The sequence below is a fragment of the Neolamprologus multifasciatus genome, chromosome 19, assembly GCF_963576455.1.
Source record: "Neolamprologus multifasciatus chromosome 19, fNeoMul1.2, whole genome shotgun sequence".
Taxonomy (NCBI): domain Eukaryota; kingdom Metazoa; phylum Chordata; class Actinopteri; order Cichliformes; family Cichlidae; genus Neolamprologus; species Neolamprologus multifasciatus.
Window position 1 is genome coordinate 20467655 of NC_140457.1, and position 14502 is coordinate 20482156.

The following is a 14502-nucleotide window of genomic DNA, read 5'->3' on the forward strand; positions in this document are numbered from 1 at the left end:
GTACACTGAAATGGGCGGCTCGCTGCGGTCGCTCGATTTTATGATCTCGATGCAATCATTTTCGCAGTCATCTGTTCCAATATAGTAAGTCATTACTTGCCGTCTGACATGATGCACGACTTCTTTCACATGTTCAGTGTGGTCTGGAAGTTTTTCGGTCTAGATGTCAAAACTTGGGCAAATTTGAAGTGACGCACGGTGATTTACAGCTGGTGTGGATATGTCATGCCGGTGACGTCTGTGTGTGTGTCAATTCAGATGTGAATGAATGTGAGGACGCCAGGCTGTGTGTGGGAGGTCAATGCACAAACGCCATCGGCTCCTATAGCTGCTCCTGCCCCTCTGGCATGGAGCTGGTGGATGGGACGTTCTGCAGAGGTATAAACATGCAAATGCACTATAGCTCTAAAATATGAAATTAGTGGTTAGCCGTTTCTCGTGGCTTACCTCATGTTGGCATATTGACACAGCTGTGTAAATGTACTTATGTGTATTTGTGCTTGTTTGTGACAGATATCGATGAGTGTTTAACCGCTGGAGGGATCTGTGGGGAAGGAGACTGCCTGAACACTGAGGGCTCCTACTTATGCATCTGTCCTAATGGGTATACCACCACCGATGGAAGCCCCGGCTGCCAAGGTACAGTATAGCACTGGAGCTAGAACGCTTAGAGCGGCGGGAAATCTTGATTTTCTTGGGCTTTGTGTAAATAAGTGGAGCAGGCTAGGGATTGGAGCAAGTTGTTAATAAAGTAACAATGGCTTTTTCAAATATTGCTTAAGTCATTTTACAGTAACATTATTGGCTTGCTTTTTTTTTTTTTTTCATTGAGTGCAGACAGGCTGCTCTCGCCATGCTCTCTTAGGAGTTGAAGCCAAGCCTGGGACACCTGGCATGGGTGCACAGGCTGTAATGGGCCATGGCCTCATCAACTATCTCAGCTCACCCTCCCTCAGCTTGGACAGTTTGATGTTATTCCAGCCGCACCCAGTGACCCACTGGTAGTAGCCTGATCATCAGCTAAAGGAGGGCTTTACAAGAATCTGGAGCAATTACTAAAACAATACATGAAATAACTCTGGCTAGGATGTCAGAATTGGATCAGTGTTATTTCTGGTGGGTCTTGCAATCTGGTGGAGGATGAGTTAAGTAAAAGATGTCTGGCAGTGAACTGTTCTGTCATGATATGAAGCAGGTAGGCTGGCCTCTGCGAGATGCTGGCACGGTCATGGAGTTGGCAGGATTTACTTGCAGCAGAGGACAAGGGTCACTCCTCGAGCAGGGGCGTTCTTTTGGCCTTGGAGTGCTTCAGATATCACAAACTGAGCAAGTTGCCCAACATGGATCAGGTACTTTGGCTATTCGCCACAACAAATACTGGGCCCTAATTATCCTATAAATCAGCAGTTGTCATATATTTTCTTGCAGTCTGCCATTGTGTGTACAGTGCTGACACAATAAAAGCCAGGCCCCCTTCTGACATGAGCCTGAAGGACACAAAGAAGGGAGGACGAGGGTTTGTGAGGTTATGGAAATGAAAGATACGTTCAGTCAGGTGGGGCCAAAACTACGCTTGGCCTTTCCAGACCAGCGAAAAACAGCATGAGCAATAAAAGACTGACAGCGGACTGAAACATATCTCAGCTTAATCCAAATCAACAACTTCTGCCATGGACTTCCTGTTCCTTTCAATAAGAGTTTGAAGGATTTGAATACACTCCAAAGCTATCCAGTCACAGCATATTTATGTATTTACCTAAAGTCTGGAGTGCTGCTTTTTTTCCCTCCCTATCATTGCAATCGGGTGTTTACCTTGTCGTCTCTGTAAGATTCATCTGATTATCAAAAGACTGGAAAAGGAAGGCAGGCATTTTCCTCAGTGATGAATTTCCTCTGGTTTCTTGCGTTTTCCCTCACCTTTCACCACAAGTCCAAGTACTGTATAAGCTATGCTGTAATGCCGCAATTATCCACCCATCTACAGCTAATCAGGCATCGAGCATTCGTTATTAATTTTAACGAGTCTGGGGGAAATGTTCTCAGCCTGAAAAGCTGAGGTAGATCTCTCTTCTGCTTTGTTTCCTGTTTGCAAGTATACCATGAAGCGCTCCAAATGGCCAGCACGCCTAGTGTTCAGATGAGTGCTTGATTACACATTCTTTTTCTGATACGAGAAGCCGTGCTCCCCGTGGACTCGCTGAAGATGGAGGATCTGTGCGGATAATTGCTGTTAATCAATCTGTAAGATCTTGAGCCGCACTTTCCGCTAATTTGTTTGCTTTTCTTTCCCCACTTTTTGTCCGTCGTAGACATGGATGAATGCAGCAAGGATGATGTGTGCATCCGAGGAAAGTGCATCAATGGTGAGGGCTCGTTCTTGTGCTTGTGCGAGGCCGGCTTCAAATTCAACACTGATACGGCTGACTGTGAGGGTAAGACTGATTAAAACTTCCTTTTGTTTTCAAGTTGTGTTTGTCACGGTTATTATTGACCCTACCTCTGCCCAGAAGTTTCATCTGTCTGACTAAAACAACATGTCAGCTTTAGCTGTTTGATTGTCACGCCACATTAAGGCTCAAACATACGCAGTATAGCACAGTTGGATATGATTGATTATCTATAGCACGTCAGGCTCCAGTGAAAGTGTCCAAGCCTGGCTTAGAGGCTTTCCTCCGTGGTCTTGGGACTGAGGGGTGCCTGGATTACATGGCTGGAGCCCTCAGCTCCCTCTCCCCAGTGGGAAGCATGAATGACCCCATTGTGAGCAGGAGGTGTTTCTCCCTCTGGAACGTCTCCCTTTAGCTCCTTCACAAGTTCTTTGGTTGCTGTGATAATATTGTTCTTGGCCATTCCCTTTGCCTGCTGCGTTTACTGAGGACAGCTACACCACAGGCCTCCTGGCCGACTCCTGCTTTGCAGCCATTACACCGTGAGCAGAGGAGCAGTGGTGGGAATACGAGTTTGCGTGCGGGGGTGCGCGCATTTGTGTCTGATTGCACATGTGGTTACGTTTGCGCCTCTGTTTGTCGGTTACTGACAAACATCTGTCTCTCTCTCTCTCTCTTCTTCTTCTGTATAGACCAGAACGAGTGCAAGGAGTTTGGGAGCTCAGTCTGTGGCACCTGGCGCTGCGAGAACACCATCGGCTCTTACCGGTGCTTTGTGGGTTGCCAGCCTGGCCTTGAGGGAGAACTCGCCACAGGTTGTGGTGAGTTTTCAAAATTGCACTGTACTTAAAAAGACTAGCACGCTCAATTATGTGGAGAAAAAGAATTAAACAGGCATTTTTAGCCTGTTTTTGTGTGTAAGCAAATTTAATTGTATTGAAAGGGGGTCGATCTATTTATAGACTGTGCATGACCTAATACTTCATTACTCCATGGCTGTAGTTTAGTATTCAAATCAAGTCACCACCACCACACCACTCTACAGGTCTCTCACCCCATCGCACATATCAGGTTGGCATGCACACATAGGGACAGATGCAAGTTAAAAGCTATCAAGTCCTCTGGGTCTTCCTGCACAAAAGGCCACCATGGAAGATAATGAGAAATAGCCCAATATTGAGGCCCTTTGAAGACAATACCGCACTGTCATTGGAAGCCAATTGTAAGGCCAGAAGCTGATAGAAGTCATTCACCTGAAAACAGAGATAATGGAGCACTCTGGCAGAGTCCCAAAGTAGAACCTGATCGCTGCAGTTCTTCTAAGAGAGAAGCCACAGTCACCTGCCATTGGCTGGATGGGTTTGTACTCATGCTACATCTGTGAACACAGCTAGCCAACAACAACAGGCACATGTCCATGACTTCCACAGTCCATGAAGACTTATGTATTTCCTGGCAGGACTGAACACCTTGGGCTCAAGACATTTGCAAAGTTTGTTGCACAACAAATTGGATTTCTTTTTTTTGCTCTTTATTTTGTAATGTGGTATTGCTTGTCTTTGTCACTCTCATAGCACCATAAAACAACAAATGGGGTTTATGACCAGAAAAAAAGAAGGTCTAGATATTTTCCTCATGTTTAGAGAAGATCCAAGCGAAGCGAAGAAGGGAAAGCGGACTGAGAGCATCAGAATGGAATGATGTGTTGGACCGTAGATTGAAGCTGCGGGTGTTTGTGGCCGATTGCGTGTGCGTGTCAGCATGACTGTGTGTGTGTGTGTGCGCACGTCTGTGGTTAAGTGTGGGGTTATTTTTGGGGGGTTTTTGGCATCCCCCTGTGTGTGTTTGTGTTGGAGAAAGAGAACCAGAGACTGTGGTGGTTGCAGAGATGCACTCAGGGCGGAGTGTGGCTTCACATGTTTTCATGATCCAAAGTTTTTATTAGACTATCAAGTTTTGCTCTGGAGAGAAAATGCTGCTGCGGGCAGTGTTGACCGGTGACAGATCGTAGCTCTGTCCACCACCCCTCGTCTACTACACTGATCCTGGCTATGTGTGGCTGCCTCCTCACTGCACTTTACGATCTTGTCTGTCTGGCACCGGCTAAAGAGTGCAGAGGCCTTTAGTTCAATAAGGCTTGATTGAAGCCAGCTGCTCACCTCTGCTCTTTTGACTTCAGAGACAAAACACTGCTAAGCAGCTCACACAGGTTAGATTTTCATCATTGCTTGCTGTGCATTAGGGCTTAAGGACTTTGCCTGCCATGATATATGCATTTTATTTAAATCACCCCATGTGCCCTTTAGTTGCCTCTAGTGTGATGATCCCTTTTATACCTTTATTTGCCCAAAACCGTGAAATTCTTGATGCTGAAAGTGTCTTTTGAAGGAGTTGTGCAGGAATCTAGCAGAGACACCCAATCTCCAGGAGAAAGCTCATACAGACATGTGGAGACTCCACACAGAGCTGCCCGGTTTTGAACCTCTTGGTCTGATTCCACTTCTGAGCCACTCACCCAGTTGCTAACATGTCTGACATGCTCCTGAGGAGTCCTGAGATGTGGCCTGATTATAAAATCTTCTTTTATAGTTCCACAAAACTCTATTTATCTCATCTCTATGGGTGCTTGACCATCTTTCTCCTGTTGCTATGTTGTGATGCTGTTTTCACTAGATGCTACAACAAACATTCGCACAGCTCAGCGTTGACTCACAGCCCCGGTTTGAGAACCAAGCCCTCTTACGTTTAAAATCACTCAGCGCTACACACAATAGTGGCTTGTTTCACCTCGCGAATGGAAGTTTTGGGAGATGTTGCCGTCACCTCAATAAAAAAATGTTAAAAAAAAAAAAAAAGGATGGAGCCCAATTACTCCCGGGCATTTTTTTGGTGGCTTGCAAAAAGAAAATCATCAAATATTCAAGAAGAGACCAGACGTGGTAATTTGCAGTTTCTGCGAGGGGGTATTGCTTTATTTTTACTCACCCGCCTTTGAAAGAGGCAGCGGTTGTCGTTGGCTCTGCTCCCTGCGCTCATTTAGATTTAGAGGCCGTGACACAAAAAGGGAAAAACAGAGGGGCTTTTTTTGCCACAGCAAATGCCACCGCAACTGTGCTATAAGGTCTACGCTCAAATCTAACACGATGCCGTACATAAGTGTTTGGACGCATGTGTGTATGCTTGCTGCACATCATTGTTTTTAGCTTTAATTCACCGTCACGCTCGTAAATTCCCCGAGCTATGCCTCGTCTTTAATAAGGCTTTTACCCAAGGGCGGAAATTGTCTGCGGTCTCACTCTTGCCAGCCTCCCACCCCTGTAAATGTATAGAAATCTGAAGACTTTAACATGTGTGTGACTCCTTGTGCAGTTGTACTTTCTTTTTAAGATGTACACTGGTCACACCGCGGGCTGGTCATCAGTGTAGTTAACCCAGGACCGGTTGTTGATGTAATATCTGATAAAGCCCGCAAACATGCTTCCCTGAAGGCAAATACCTCACCTTATCCTTAACCAATCATGTGTGAAATAACCTCTGCATATGGGTCCAATCAGACAAGGGGTTGCCCGGAGAACAACGGAGAAGTGTAGACTGCGGCGGGGTGAGTCAACAGTCATTGATGTATCCCTGTATTCTTTTTGCTTGCCGCCATGTGCTTCAGATTAACACATGGCACAGAGACCAGTTTTTAACACTCCTCCACACCCAAATCCACCATCACCGGATCCAGGAAGCATGTCCTCCCGGGTCAGGCCGTTAGAGTAGGTTGTTTTTGGGCCCGTGCTGCCCCTTCATCTCAGCTTTTTCCTATATCAGCTGAACTTTTCAGAGTCTTTTCCCGCCTCACTTCTTCCCCCCGGGCAAATTACAGCGCTGCATGTGTCCTGACGTAACTGATGATCGCATGGAAAGACTAAGAAAGGCAACCCCATGTCGTGCTAGTGTGAGACTCGCTCTTGGTGGAGTTATCTCATGCTGTAATATTCATTTTTTCCCACAAATCATTAGTGCTGCGATTATCAGCCTGACTCTGTCTGTGGTTGACAGACCTAAATGGCTGGTCAAGTAATGCTATCACTCAAACACTGCAAAAAGACGGGCACAGCAAAGACAAAATTCCAGTTTTTCTTTTGGTCCAGATTTTCTTGTTCCTCTCAGAGATGATACTTTGAGTGCATCTCATCCCAACATGTGGTTTGCAACAGATTTTCTTCCATGTCACACACGATTGAAAATCCGCCTTCAGACACTGATTATTTCACATATTAGCAGAGAGCTTTCATCGACTTCCCTCCCCGGACCTCCCAGCTGGTCTCTGCTGTCAATTCCAACATTCCTAACTCCACTTAAGCTCTTCACACTTGAGAAAAATGTTCCTTAAACCTTGATATACAATACCCCCCCCCCCCCCCCTTTAATAGAGAAACATGGCTAACTAGGCCTTTGAGATGTTATTCCCTAAAATGTATTTTTTCAATTGTGTGCAATTCCTTAAAGTATTCAAAAGCACATCCAGTAAGTTGGCGGTTCTTAGTATGCGTCCGTCCATTTGAGCCCACAAGTCTATTCTAGCAATTTCGGTCCTCCTCAGCCCTTCCAGTGAAACATTTTACAAATGACAAAGGCAATTTTGTCTCCACAGTTTTATTAGCTGGTGGGAGACCCTGTCTCTGACCCCAGAGGCATGTTAGAGAAATGTCCAAGTCAGGACAGAAACACTGGTAGAGGATTAGTTCCCCCCAATGAGCCTGAGAAAGGAGATTTCTGCGTTGGAGGAGAGGACGGGGCCCTGGCCAAGCGTGCTGTTCAAATCAGATGGATTGCGGTTTCTCTGTCCCACTTTCTTCCCCCTTTTTTTTCAGCTGAAGCGGCCTGTATTAATACTCATAGGCAAAATAGAACAGGGTTAGACAACATGTGAATGATGGCGCTTTTTACACCATAAATCATATTGTCACGACAGTTTAAGATACCACTGGGCTTAACATCTTGTCTTTATTACAGCTAGAGGCAGATGTATGAGAGATTTTAGTGGAACGGATCGAAAATCATTTAAATATTCAAGATGTCGTGATTTTTTCCATGTTCAGAATGTTTTTTAATTTCAAGTTTTGTTTTGTTTTTTCCAAAACCTATTATCACTCCAGTGGAGTTACTATTAGTCATGGAAACGGATAGTTTCCATGGAAGGTTATGAAAGTTAAAAAGATTAACAAAATCAAATTACGCTTACAATAAAACAGACACAGTAAAGTAGTATTCTTTAATTTCATCAGTACAATTCATATCAGTTGTGAGGCCTGCCTGTTGTAATGTTTTTAACTCGATGCCTTGCAGAAAAAGTACAAGCACACTGCGCCACTTAACTTCTGGCTGTTTGTCACTTTTACTTTATCCAAATTGTTGATCAAGTTACCTGAATTTATATTCCAGCAACCCAAGAATGAGGGAAACTGACCAGAGAATAATTTCATGTCACTAAAGTGTGACCATTAAGCACTGTGAGTGTTTTTTAAAACAATTATAATCAGCTTTACCCCCCTCCCTGCAGCATCAGTCTTTGGCTTCTGCTATGCGGGCGATGCCAAGAAATACTAAATCATGTATGTTAGAAATTGCAAACAAATGTTACCTTTCAAACAGCAACTGGTAGGGGGAGTCGGTGCGGTTACGAGGTCCGCTGTTAACAGTTTCGACAAGCCGAACTGACATAAAGCATATAGTTTCTCTTGTGATTTTATCAACCATGTTTTATGATTTAATGCCTTGCAAACAAGAAACTACTGCAGACCCGCCAGATTCCTAACTTCCATTTCAGGCCCCCACAAAGTCCCCCTATGCCCTCAGTCCTTTCATAGTAAGAGCCTGTTTTTCAGTACATTAATTGATTAGATTGGAAAGTGGTTCATGCCAGAGAGCTGCTCTTAATGCCAGATCTGAACTCTCCAGCTGCTTGCAAAGTCTTGGTGAGTACTGAATGTTGGCTGGATGCTGCGGACTCCTCTGTCACTTCCCACTCGGCTGACACAACTAAAGAACATTCACCCGCAGCTTTCCAGACCCACATTACGCTCACTTTACACTGTGTCCATGCAGAGAGAGAGAGCGAGTCCCCATGAATCAATCCATGAGGAGCAAAGTTTGAAAAGCTTCTTAACGAATTGTCTAATCTGTACACCGCCCCTGACATGTTATGATGGCAGTGATTTCTCTTGTTATTGTACGGTCAGAATGGTAGTGGTGTTTATTTTGGAGAAAGCGGCGTAGTGTTTACGGAGGCAGTCCGAGAGTCTGTTGTGCAGAATGACACTGTAAATATTAACGCTGCGCTCACCTCTCTGCCTGCTCTCGCCTTGCAGATATTGATGAATGCGACAACGAAACCATCTGTGGGAGCAACGGCTTCTGTGAGAACACAGACGGCTCATTCCGCTGCCAGTGTGACCAAGGCTACACCAACCCTCCGGGAGATATGACCAGATGTGTCGGTGTGTAACTGCTGTCCAGAAAGTATCCGCTGTAGACAAGCTAAACTAGCCTTTCATATAAATGTGTTTCTCAAAATTAAATACGCTATGTTGAAATATATTCCAATATAATCCATAATTCGTTGGTCAGAGTCGTAGCTATGCCTCTGTACACCTCCATGGTGGATGTTAAATCAGAGTTTTATAAAGATAGTCTATGAACTGTTTAGGAAATACACTCGTTTTTATACACAGTACCCCATTTTCAGAGGCTCTAAAAACCCAGATCTTAAATATGATATATTTTTTTTAATACAGATGAAAATCCTTTGCTGTCTTGACTTCCTGAGGTTTAGAACCCAAGGCCCAAATGCTGTGTTTCCTCCCCGGAGACGCTCTCCTACTTCTTTACTGCAGCCACTTTAAGGTGCTGCTTGTTTGTGGGTGTCTCTGCCTACAGTTTTGTCTTCAGCAACTAAAAAGCGTGCTCTGTTGGACTGAGACTGACTTGGCCATGAAGAATATCCTATTTCTTTCCCTTGAAAAACTCTTGCAGTATGGTTTGGAATTCATTCAACGCTGCGAAGAGCTGTCTGATTACTTTTGCAGCGTTTGGCTGAATCTGGGCAGAGAGTGTAGATTTGTACACTTCATTCATCCTGCTCAGTTAGATGCTATAAAGTGTTTTTTTTTTTTTTAATTATTAGATATGTAAGTAATTTTGTCATGATTTACTTTAGTTGTCTTCTGTGATCTTTCAGCGCTTTTGGTGTTGCTGAGCTGGTCAGTGCATTCATTCTTTTTAAAAATGCCCCACTTTGACGATTCACCAACTCCTAAAGTTTTTGCTGTTTTCTTTTTGCCTATTGGTGGCCTCATATTCATATTTAAACACCCTGCATCAGTTTCAGCGATTATGTCTGCTTCATTTTTCATGGAATAAGAATGGAGCAGGCCTCTCCTGGACATGAACCTGCTTGTCAATTGTCCAGTTACTTTTGAGCCTCTGAAAACGAGGGACTATGCATAAAAATGGGTGTAATTCCTAAACAATCGATGCAGCAGTTTTGTTAAACTTCTTCAGTTAAAGTTGGAACTTCAGTCATATCTTAACTGTTTGCTTTAAACACTGCAGCGGTATACTGAGACAAAACTACAAAAATTGTATCAAAATGTAATAATGTAAATGTAATAGTCATCCTGAACCACTTCCACGTATGCACTCTCATAGTCTAAATCTTAAAAGTACATCTTTTGTGTACAAATCTGCAAATGAAAGACTTTCTAACACATACACTGTTAACACTCATTTGACAAATGTCTGGTAAAAACTACATCCTCCAGAGAATTTATTTGACTGGTTATTAAACAATAAAAATTGACATTTATCATCTATTTGTAAAAAGTCAAATCTTTCTTAACAGCGATAGATAGATAGATAGATAGATAGATAGATAGATAGATAGATAGTATATGTAAGACAGTTTTATAAAGAAATGCATGAAGGACTTTTCTTTCATTTGAATATCAAGTACTCTTCTGACAACCGTGTGCATGTTCCCGATCCTTTACTGACCTAAAGCTTCCTCTCCTGCTTTTCTCAGACGTGAATGAGTGCGAGATGAGCTTGGCGCTGTGTGGGGAGGCCCTGTGTGAGAACTTCGATGGCAGCTTCCTGTGCATCTGCCCCAACGACAATGAGGAATTTGATCCCCGCACCAGCCAGTGCCGTTCCATGGGTAATAGAGCAGGACTAGAACTCACAGTGACTCACAGGACTAAATTCTCAATCCCGTCATTGGGAGACGAAGTTTTCCCTGATTTAATGAGCCGTCTCTCATTATCCAAACAAGGGCGACTAGGTGGACATGGCTTACTCCACGTCTCTTACAGTATCTTTTGACCTGCGTGTTTCCTTTTTTTCTTCTTTACAGGCTGGGGTTATGGATGGGTGGGTTTCCCGCAAAAATTTGTATTAGCCTAATCCGCCAGACAAACGATGAAGTAACTTCTCGATCGGAGCCAAGCAAATGCCCTGGGGCCTTAGTTACCGTAAACCCATTTCCCCACCAAGACAAACAGGGATAAGGTGTAGCTATTAGCAATTAGAGCTAAAGACACATTGCTCTGTGCTCTTGTGCTAAAATAATCGGAAAGTGCAGAGGTTAAAGATATGCAATGCAGTGTAATTTCAGGATGACTAAAGCCTTTTGAGTCATGGAAATATCATCACATTCCCAGTTTGATAGGCACATGTGTACACAAATTGGGGGTATTTACATTATTAAGCTACGTGCCCTCAGCGGGGATGTTTTTTCTTCTGCCTGGGCTCTAAACCCCAGTTATGCCTTTGTGTACCTTTCTGCCACATTCCACTGTTTGCTTTCGACGTGTGTTAATCAATCATGTGAGACTGAATGGTGTGTTGACTCACATGCCAGTGTTTCCATTTGGCTAAGCCAGCAGCTTAACGGTGAAATGCCTGAGCCCATGCCTTTGGACAAATGAGCAGGCTCAGCAGTGGCAGGCGAGGGTAATGCACTACCTGCTGAAGGGATGTGGACGGATGAAAGAGCGGAGGCCCTTTGACACTGTTACGGTGTGATGATGTGCACCTCAAGGTTAGGATTTATTGTAACTTTAGCTTCCTGGAGAGCTCATCTGTGTAGTGAGGTATGACTTCAAAAAGCTGTATCAGAGAGCATTTTTCCTTCCTCAAACACCGGACCGTGACTAAATCCACAGATGCTTTCACGACCGTGATCTCTGACATCCCCTCACCTGCTTTATTCTTTGTTCACCTACAGCTGAGAGGGACACCAAACCCATTCCTGCATTCCCCACCTGGGCAGAGGAGAGGAGGGAGTGCTATTATAATCTGAATGACGCAAACTTCTGCGACAACGTCTTGTCTCACAACACCACCAAGCAGGAGTGCTGCTGCACGGCTGGAGCAGGCTGGGGCGACAACTGTGAAATCCACGCCTGTCCCGTCCAAGGAAGTGGTACAACAAGAGCTTTATTATTGGAATAAAGTGAACATATTGTAATATTAGAACAGCATTTTTCTGTGTTTTGTTAATCTGCTTGTCTTTGTTTTTCAGGTGATTACAAACAGCTGTGCCCTTACGGCAGTGGATTACTACCCTTGCCTGTTTCCTCTGTACAAAGTTTTGGAGATGAGCAACGGGCTTACATAGGTACACACTCTTCGCTCGTAAATGCTACCTCGTTTTGTAGATTTTCCCTGTTTTAACCCCTCAGCCGTTAAAGCACGATGGGGTTTTGTTCTCACGCTGGGGTTGGGCATGCAGCATGGACTCCCAAGTTTGCAAATGTGATAACTCGAGAAAGACACCAGGTTAAATAATAGAGGCCTTGATCTCAAGTTTAAGATCAGAAGTCAAGTATTCTGAAAATCTCTAAAAAAAAGATGTCACCTTAGTTAGTTAACATTAGTTACCTTGACCTCAGAGTCAGGGTCACAGGGTCGGGTTTTCTGAAAATCTTGTGCAATAACTTGAGAAGGAAGTCAGGATTTTCAAATGTATACTATAAGTGCATCAGGGGTTAGGATTGGCTGTCAACAGCATTTTTAATGGCACAAAAAGGTGAAATGTTTTATTTTCACCTGCAGCAACTTTTAAAGCCAGATGGACCGGCCTCATGGTAAACGTGCCTCTATACCTGGGTATTTACTGTAATTGCAGCTTTTTAAAAAAGAAGCGAATGACAGTTCTAGCACAGTGCCAGTGCTTTTAGAAACAGGGTCAGGATTTGAAACTTTTTCAGCTCACACATCGCAACGTGACGCACATGACGCAGCTCTCTCTGTCTTTGCCCCTTAGATGCAAATGAATGTGAGATTTTTGGGCCCGACATCTGTAAGAATGGGCAGTGTTCAAATCTCTTTTCTACGTATACTTGCTACTGTCGCTCCGGCTTCTTCTACGATAACATCCGGCTTGAGTGTGTGGGTAAGAAAGTCTTTTTTTTTATTACCTATTATGTATGGTGTATGTATAAATGTATGGTCTCATTCGTGGTCTGCTTTGTATTACCATGCTAATGTGCTAAAATGCAATGATTTTGGTGACGTCTGGGTCTCTTTGCACTAATTCTTTTAAGATTATGATGAGTGTGCATTTGGAAACGTCTGCGAGAACGGGGTGTGTGTGAACACGGCCGGGTCATTCAACTGTTTCTGCAGTCCTCCGTTGGTTCTCGACAGCACACGGCGACGCTGCATTGATCTCAACACCACAGAGGGTGTGACACACACACACAAACGATTAAATTTTTTTTGTGACAATTTATTCTTCTTGGATATTCAAAGAAAAAGTATAACTTGGTTAGCTGACTCTTAAAGTGATATTTTTCCGATTCTCTTATTTTTTTCTGTTAAACCCTTCGCATTGTACATCCCAGAAGTTGTGGACTCAGAAGATGACGTGCACGTGGATATTTGCTGGCAGCAACTCGAGGGCGACAACGTGTGTGCCAAACCGCTATCAGATCGCAGAACTACATACACTGAGTGTTGCTGCCTGCACGGTGTTGCCTGGAGTGAACACTGTGCCCTCTGTCCCAGGAAAGACTCTGGTGAGAAGCAGGAATCAGAGAAGATAGTGAATTTTTTAGTTTCATAATGAATCTATGTACCATGTTCATAGCATAGCATATTGATACACTAACAATTTTGTAATTTTCCATTTGATTTCAAAAGTAAATGATCATTTCTATCCCTTGTTTGCTGTTGTGTACAGCTGACTATGCAGTAATGTGCAACGTAAGAGGAAGTTCAGATAGTCTGCGAGAGCGAATAGGATATGAGTACGGTGTTGAGGGGATAGATGACCCTGCAGAACATTTTGGCCCTCCATACTGGGATCATTACGGTGGTGCTGGTGGACCCTATGATATTTCTGAAGGTGAGAACTACTACGGCGTTCAACAGCCTCCCCTCCACGTCCCCGTCCGTGTGCCCAGTGTGCAGCCGAGAGAGTACCAGCCGCAGCGAGTGGATCCATATGCTGGTGACTATATGCATGCAGTTTTGTTCTGTTTTAGTAGTTTAACATAATATTTCATAAGCTTATCAGGTATAGGCAAATATACCTACCTGGGATTCAAAGTAGCTTTAATATACAGCAGCTACAGTACTGTGCAAAAGTCTTGAGCCACACCCTGCTTTCTTTATGTTTTGCTAGGAAATCAGTACATCAGTTTATTAAATTGTGCAAACATACATGGATATATATATAGCATATTAGGCAGAAACTTAGCAGCTTGTACCATTCTAACAAAGCCTGAAAGTCAGTATTTAGTATGAGCACCTCTATTCTTGAACACAGCCTGAACTCTCTTAGGCAAGCTTTGTGTAATTGCTTAAGTAGTCTTCAGGAATAGTTCTCCAGGCTTTTTGAAGGACATTCAAAGCTCTTCTTTGGATGTTGGCTCATACTTGTTAAGCATCATGACCAGTGTTGGTCAAGTTACTTGAAAAAAGTAATCAGTAACTAATTACTGATTACTTCCCCAAAAAAGTAATCCCGTTACTTTACTGATTACTTATTTTCAAAAGTAATTAATTACTTAGTTACTTTTTAAAAACACAATTTACAACCTGAATAGGTGATAAAGTGATA

General features: G+C 43.6%; 1 protein-coding gene across 5 annotated transcripts in view; it reads left to right on the forward strand.

Annotated features, from left to right (window-relative positions):
* Window positions 1–14502, forward strand: part of LOC146496525 (latent-transforming growth factor beta-binding protein 2-like) — a 90783-nt gene that overhangs the window by 69943 nt on the left and 6338 nt on the right. For 2 of the 5 annotated variants that reach the window (XM_085142509.1, XM_085142510.1), the window contains exons 28-39: window positions 259–378; window positions 514–639; window positions 2310–2432; window positions 3080–3208; window positions 8747–8875; window positions 10459–10593; window positions 11662–11859; window positions 11959–12054; window positions 12703–12831; window positions 12983–13123; window positions 13286–13456; window positions 13621–13890. In XM_085142509.1, the coding sequence (XP_084998635.1) occupies window positions 259–378; window positions 514–639; window positions 2310–2432; window positions 3080–3208; window positions 8747–8875; window positions 10459–10593; window positions 11662–11859; window positions 11959–12054; window positions 12703–12831; window positions 12983–13123; window positions 13286–13456; window positions 13621–13890 (1767 nt within the window). Of the gene's footprint in view, window positions 1–258; window positions 379–513; window positions 640–2309; window positions 2433–3079; window positions 3209–8746; window positions 8876–10458; window positions 10594–11661; window positions 11860–11958; window positions 12055–12702; window positions 12832–12982; window positions 13124–13282; window positions 13457–13620; window positions 13891–14502 lie in introns of all 5 variants that reach the window. The other 3 variants (XM_085142507.1, XM_085142508.1, XM_085142511.1) reach the window with 2 other exon arrangements.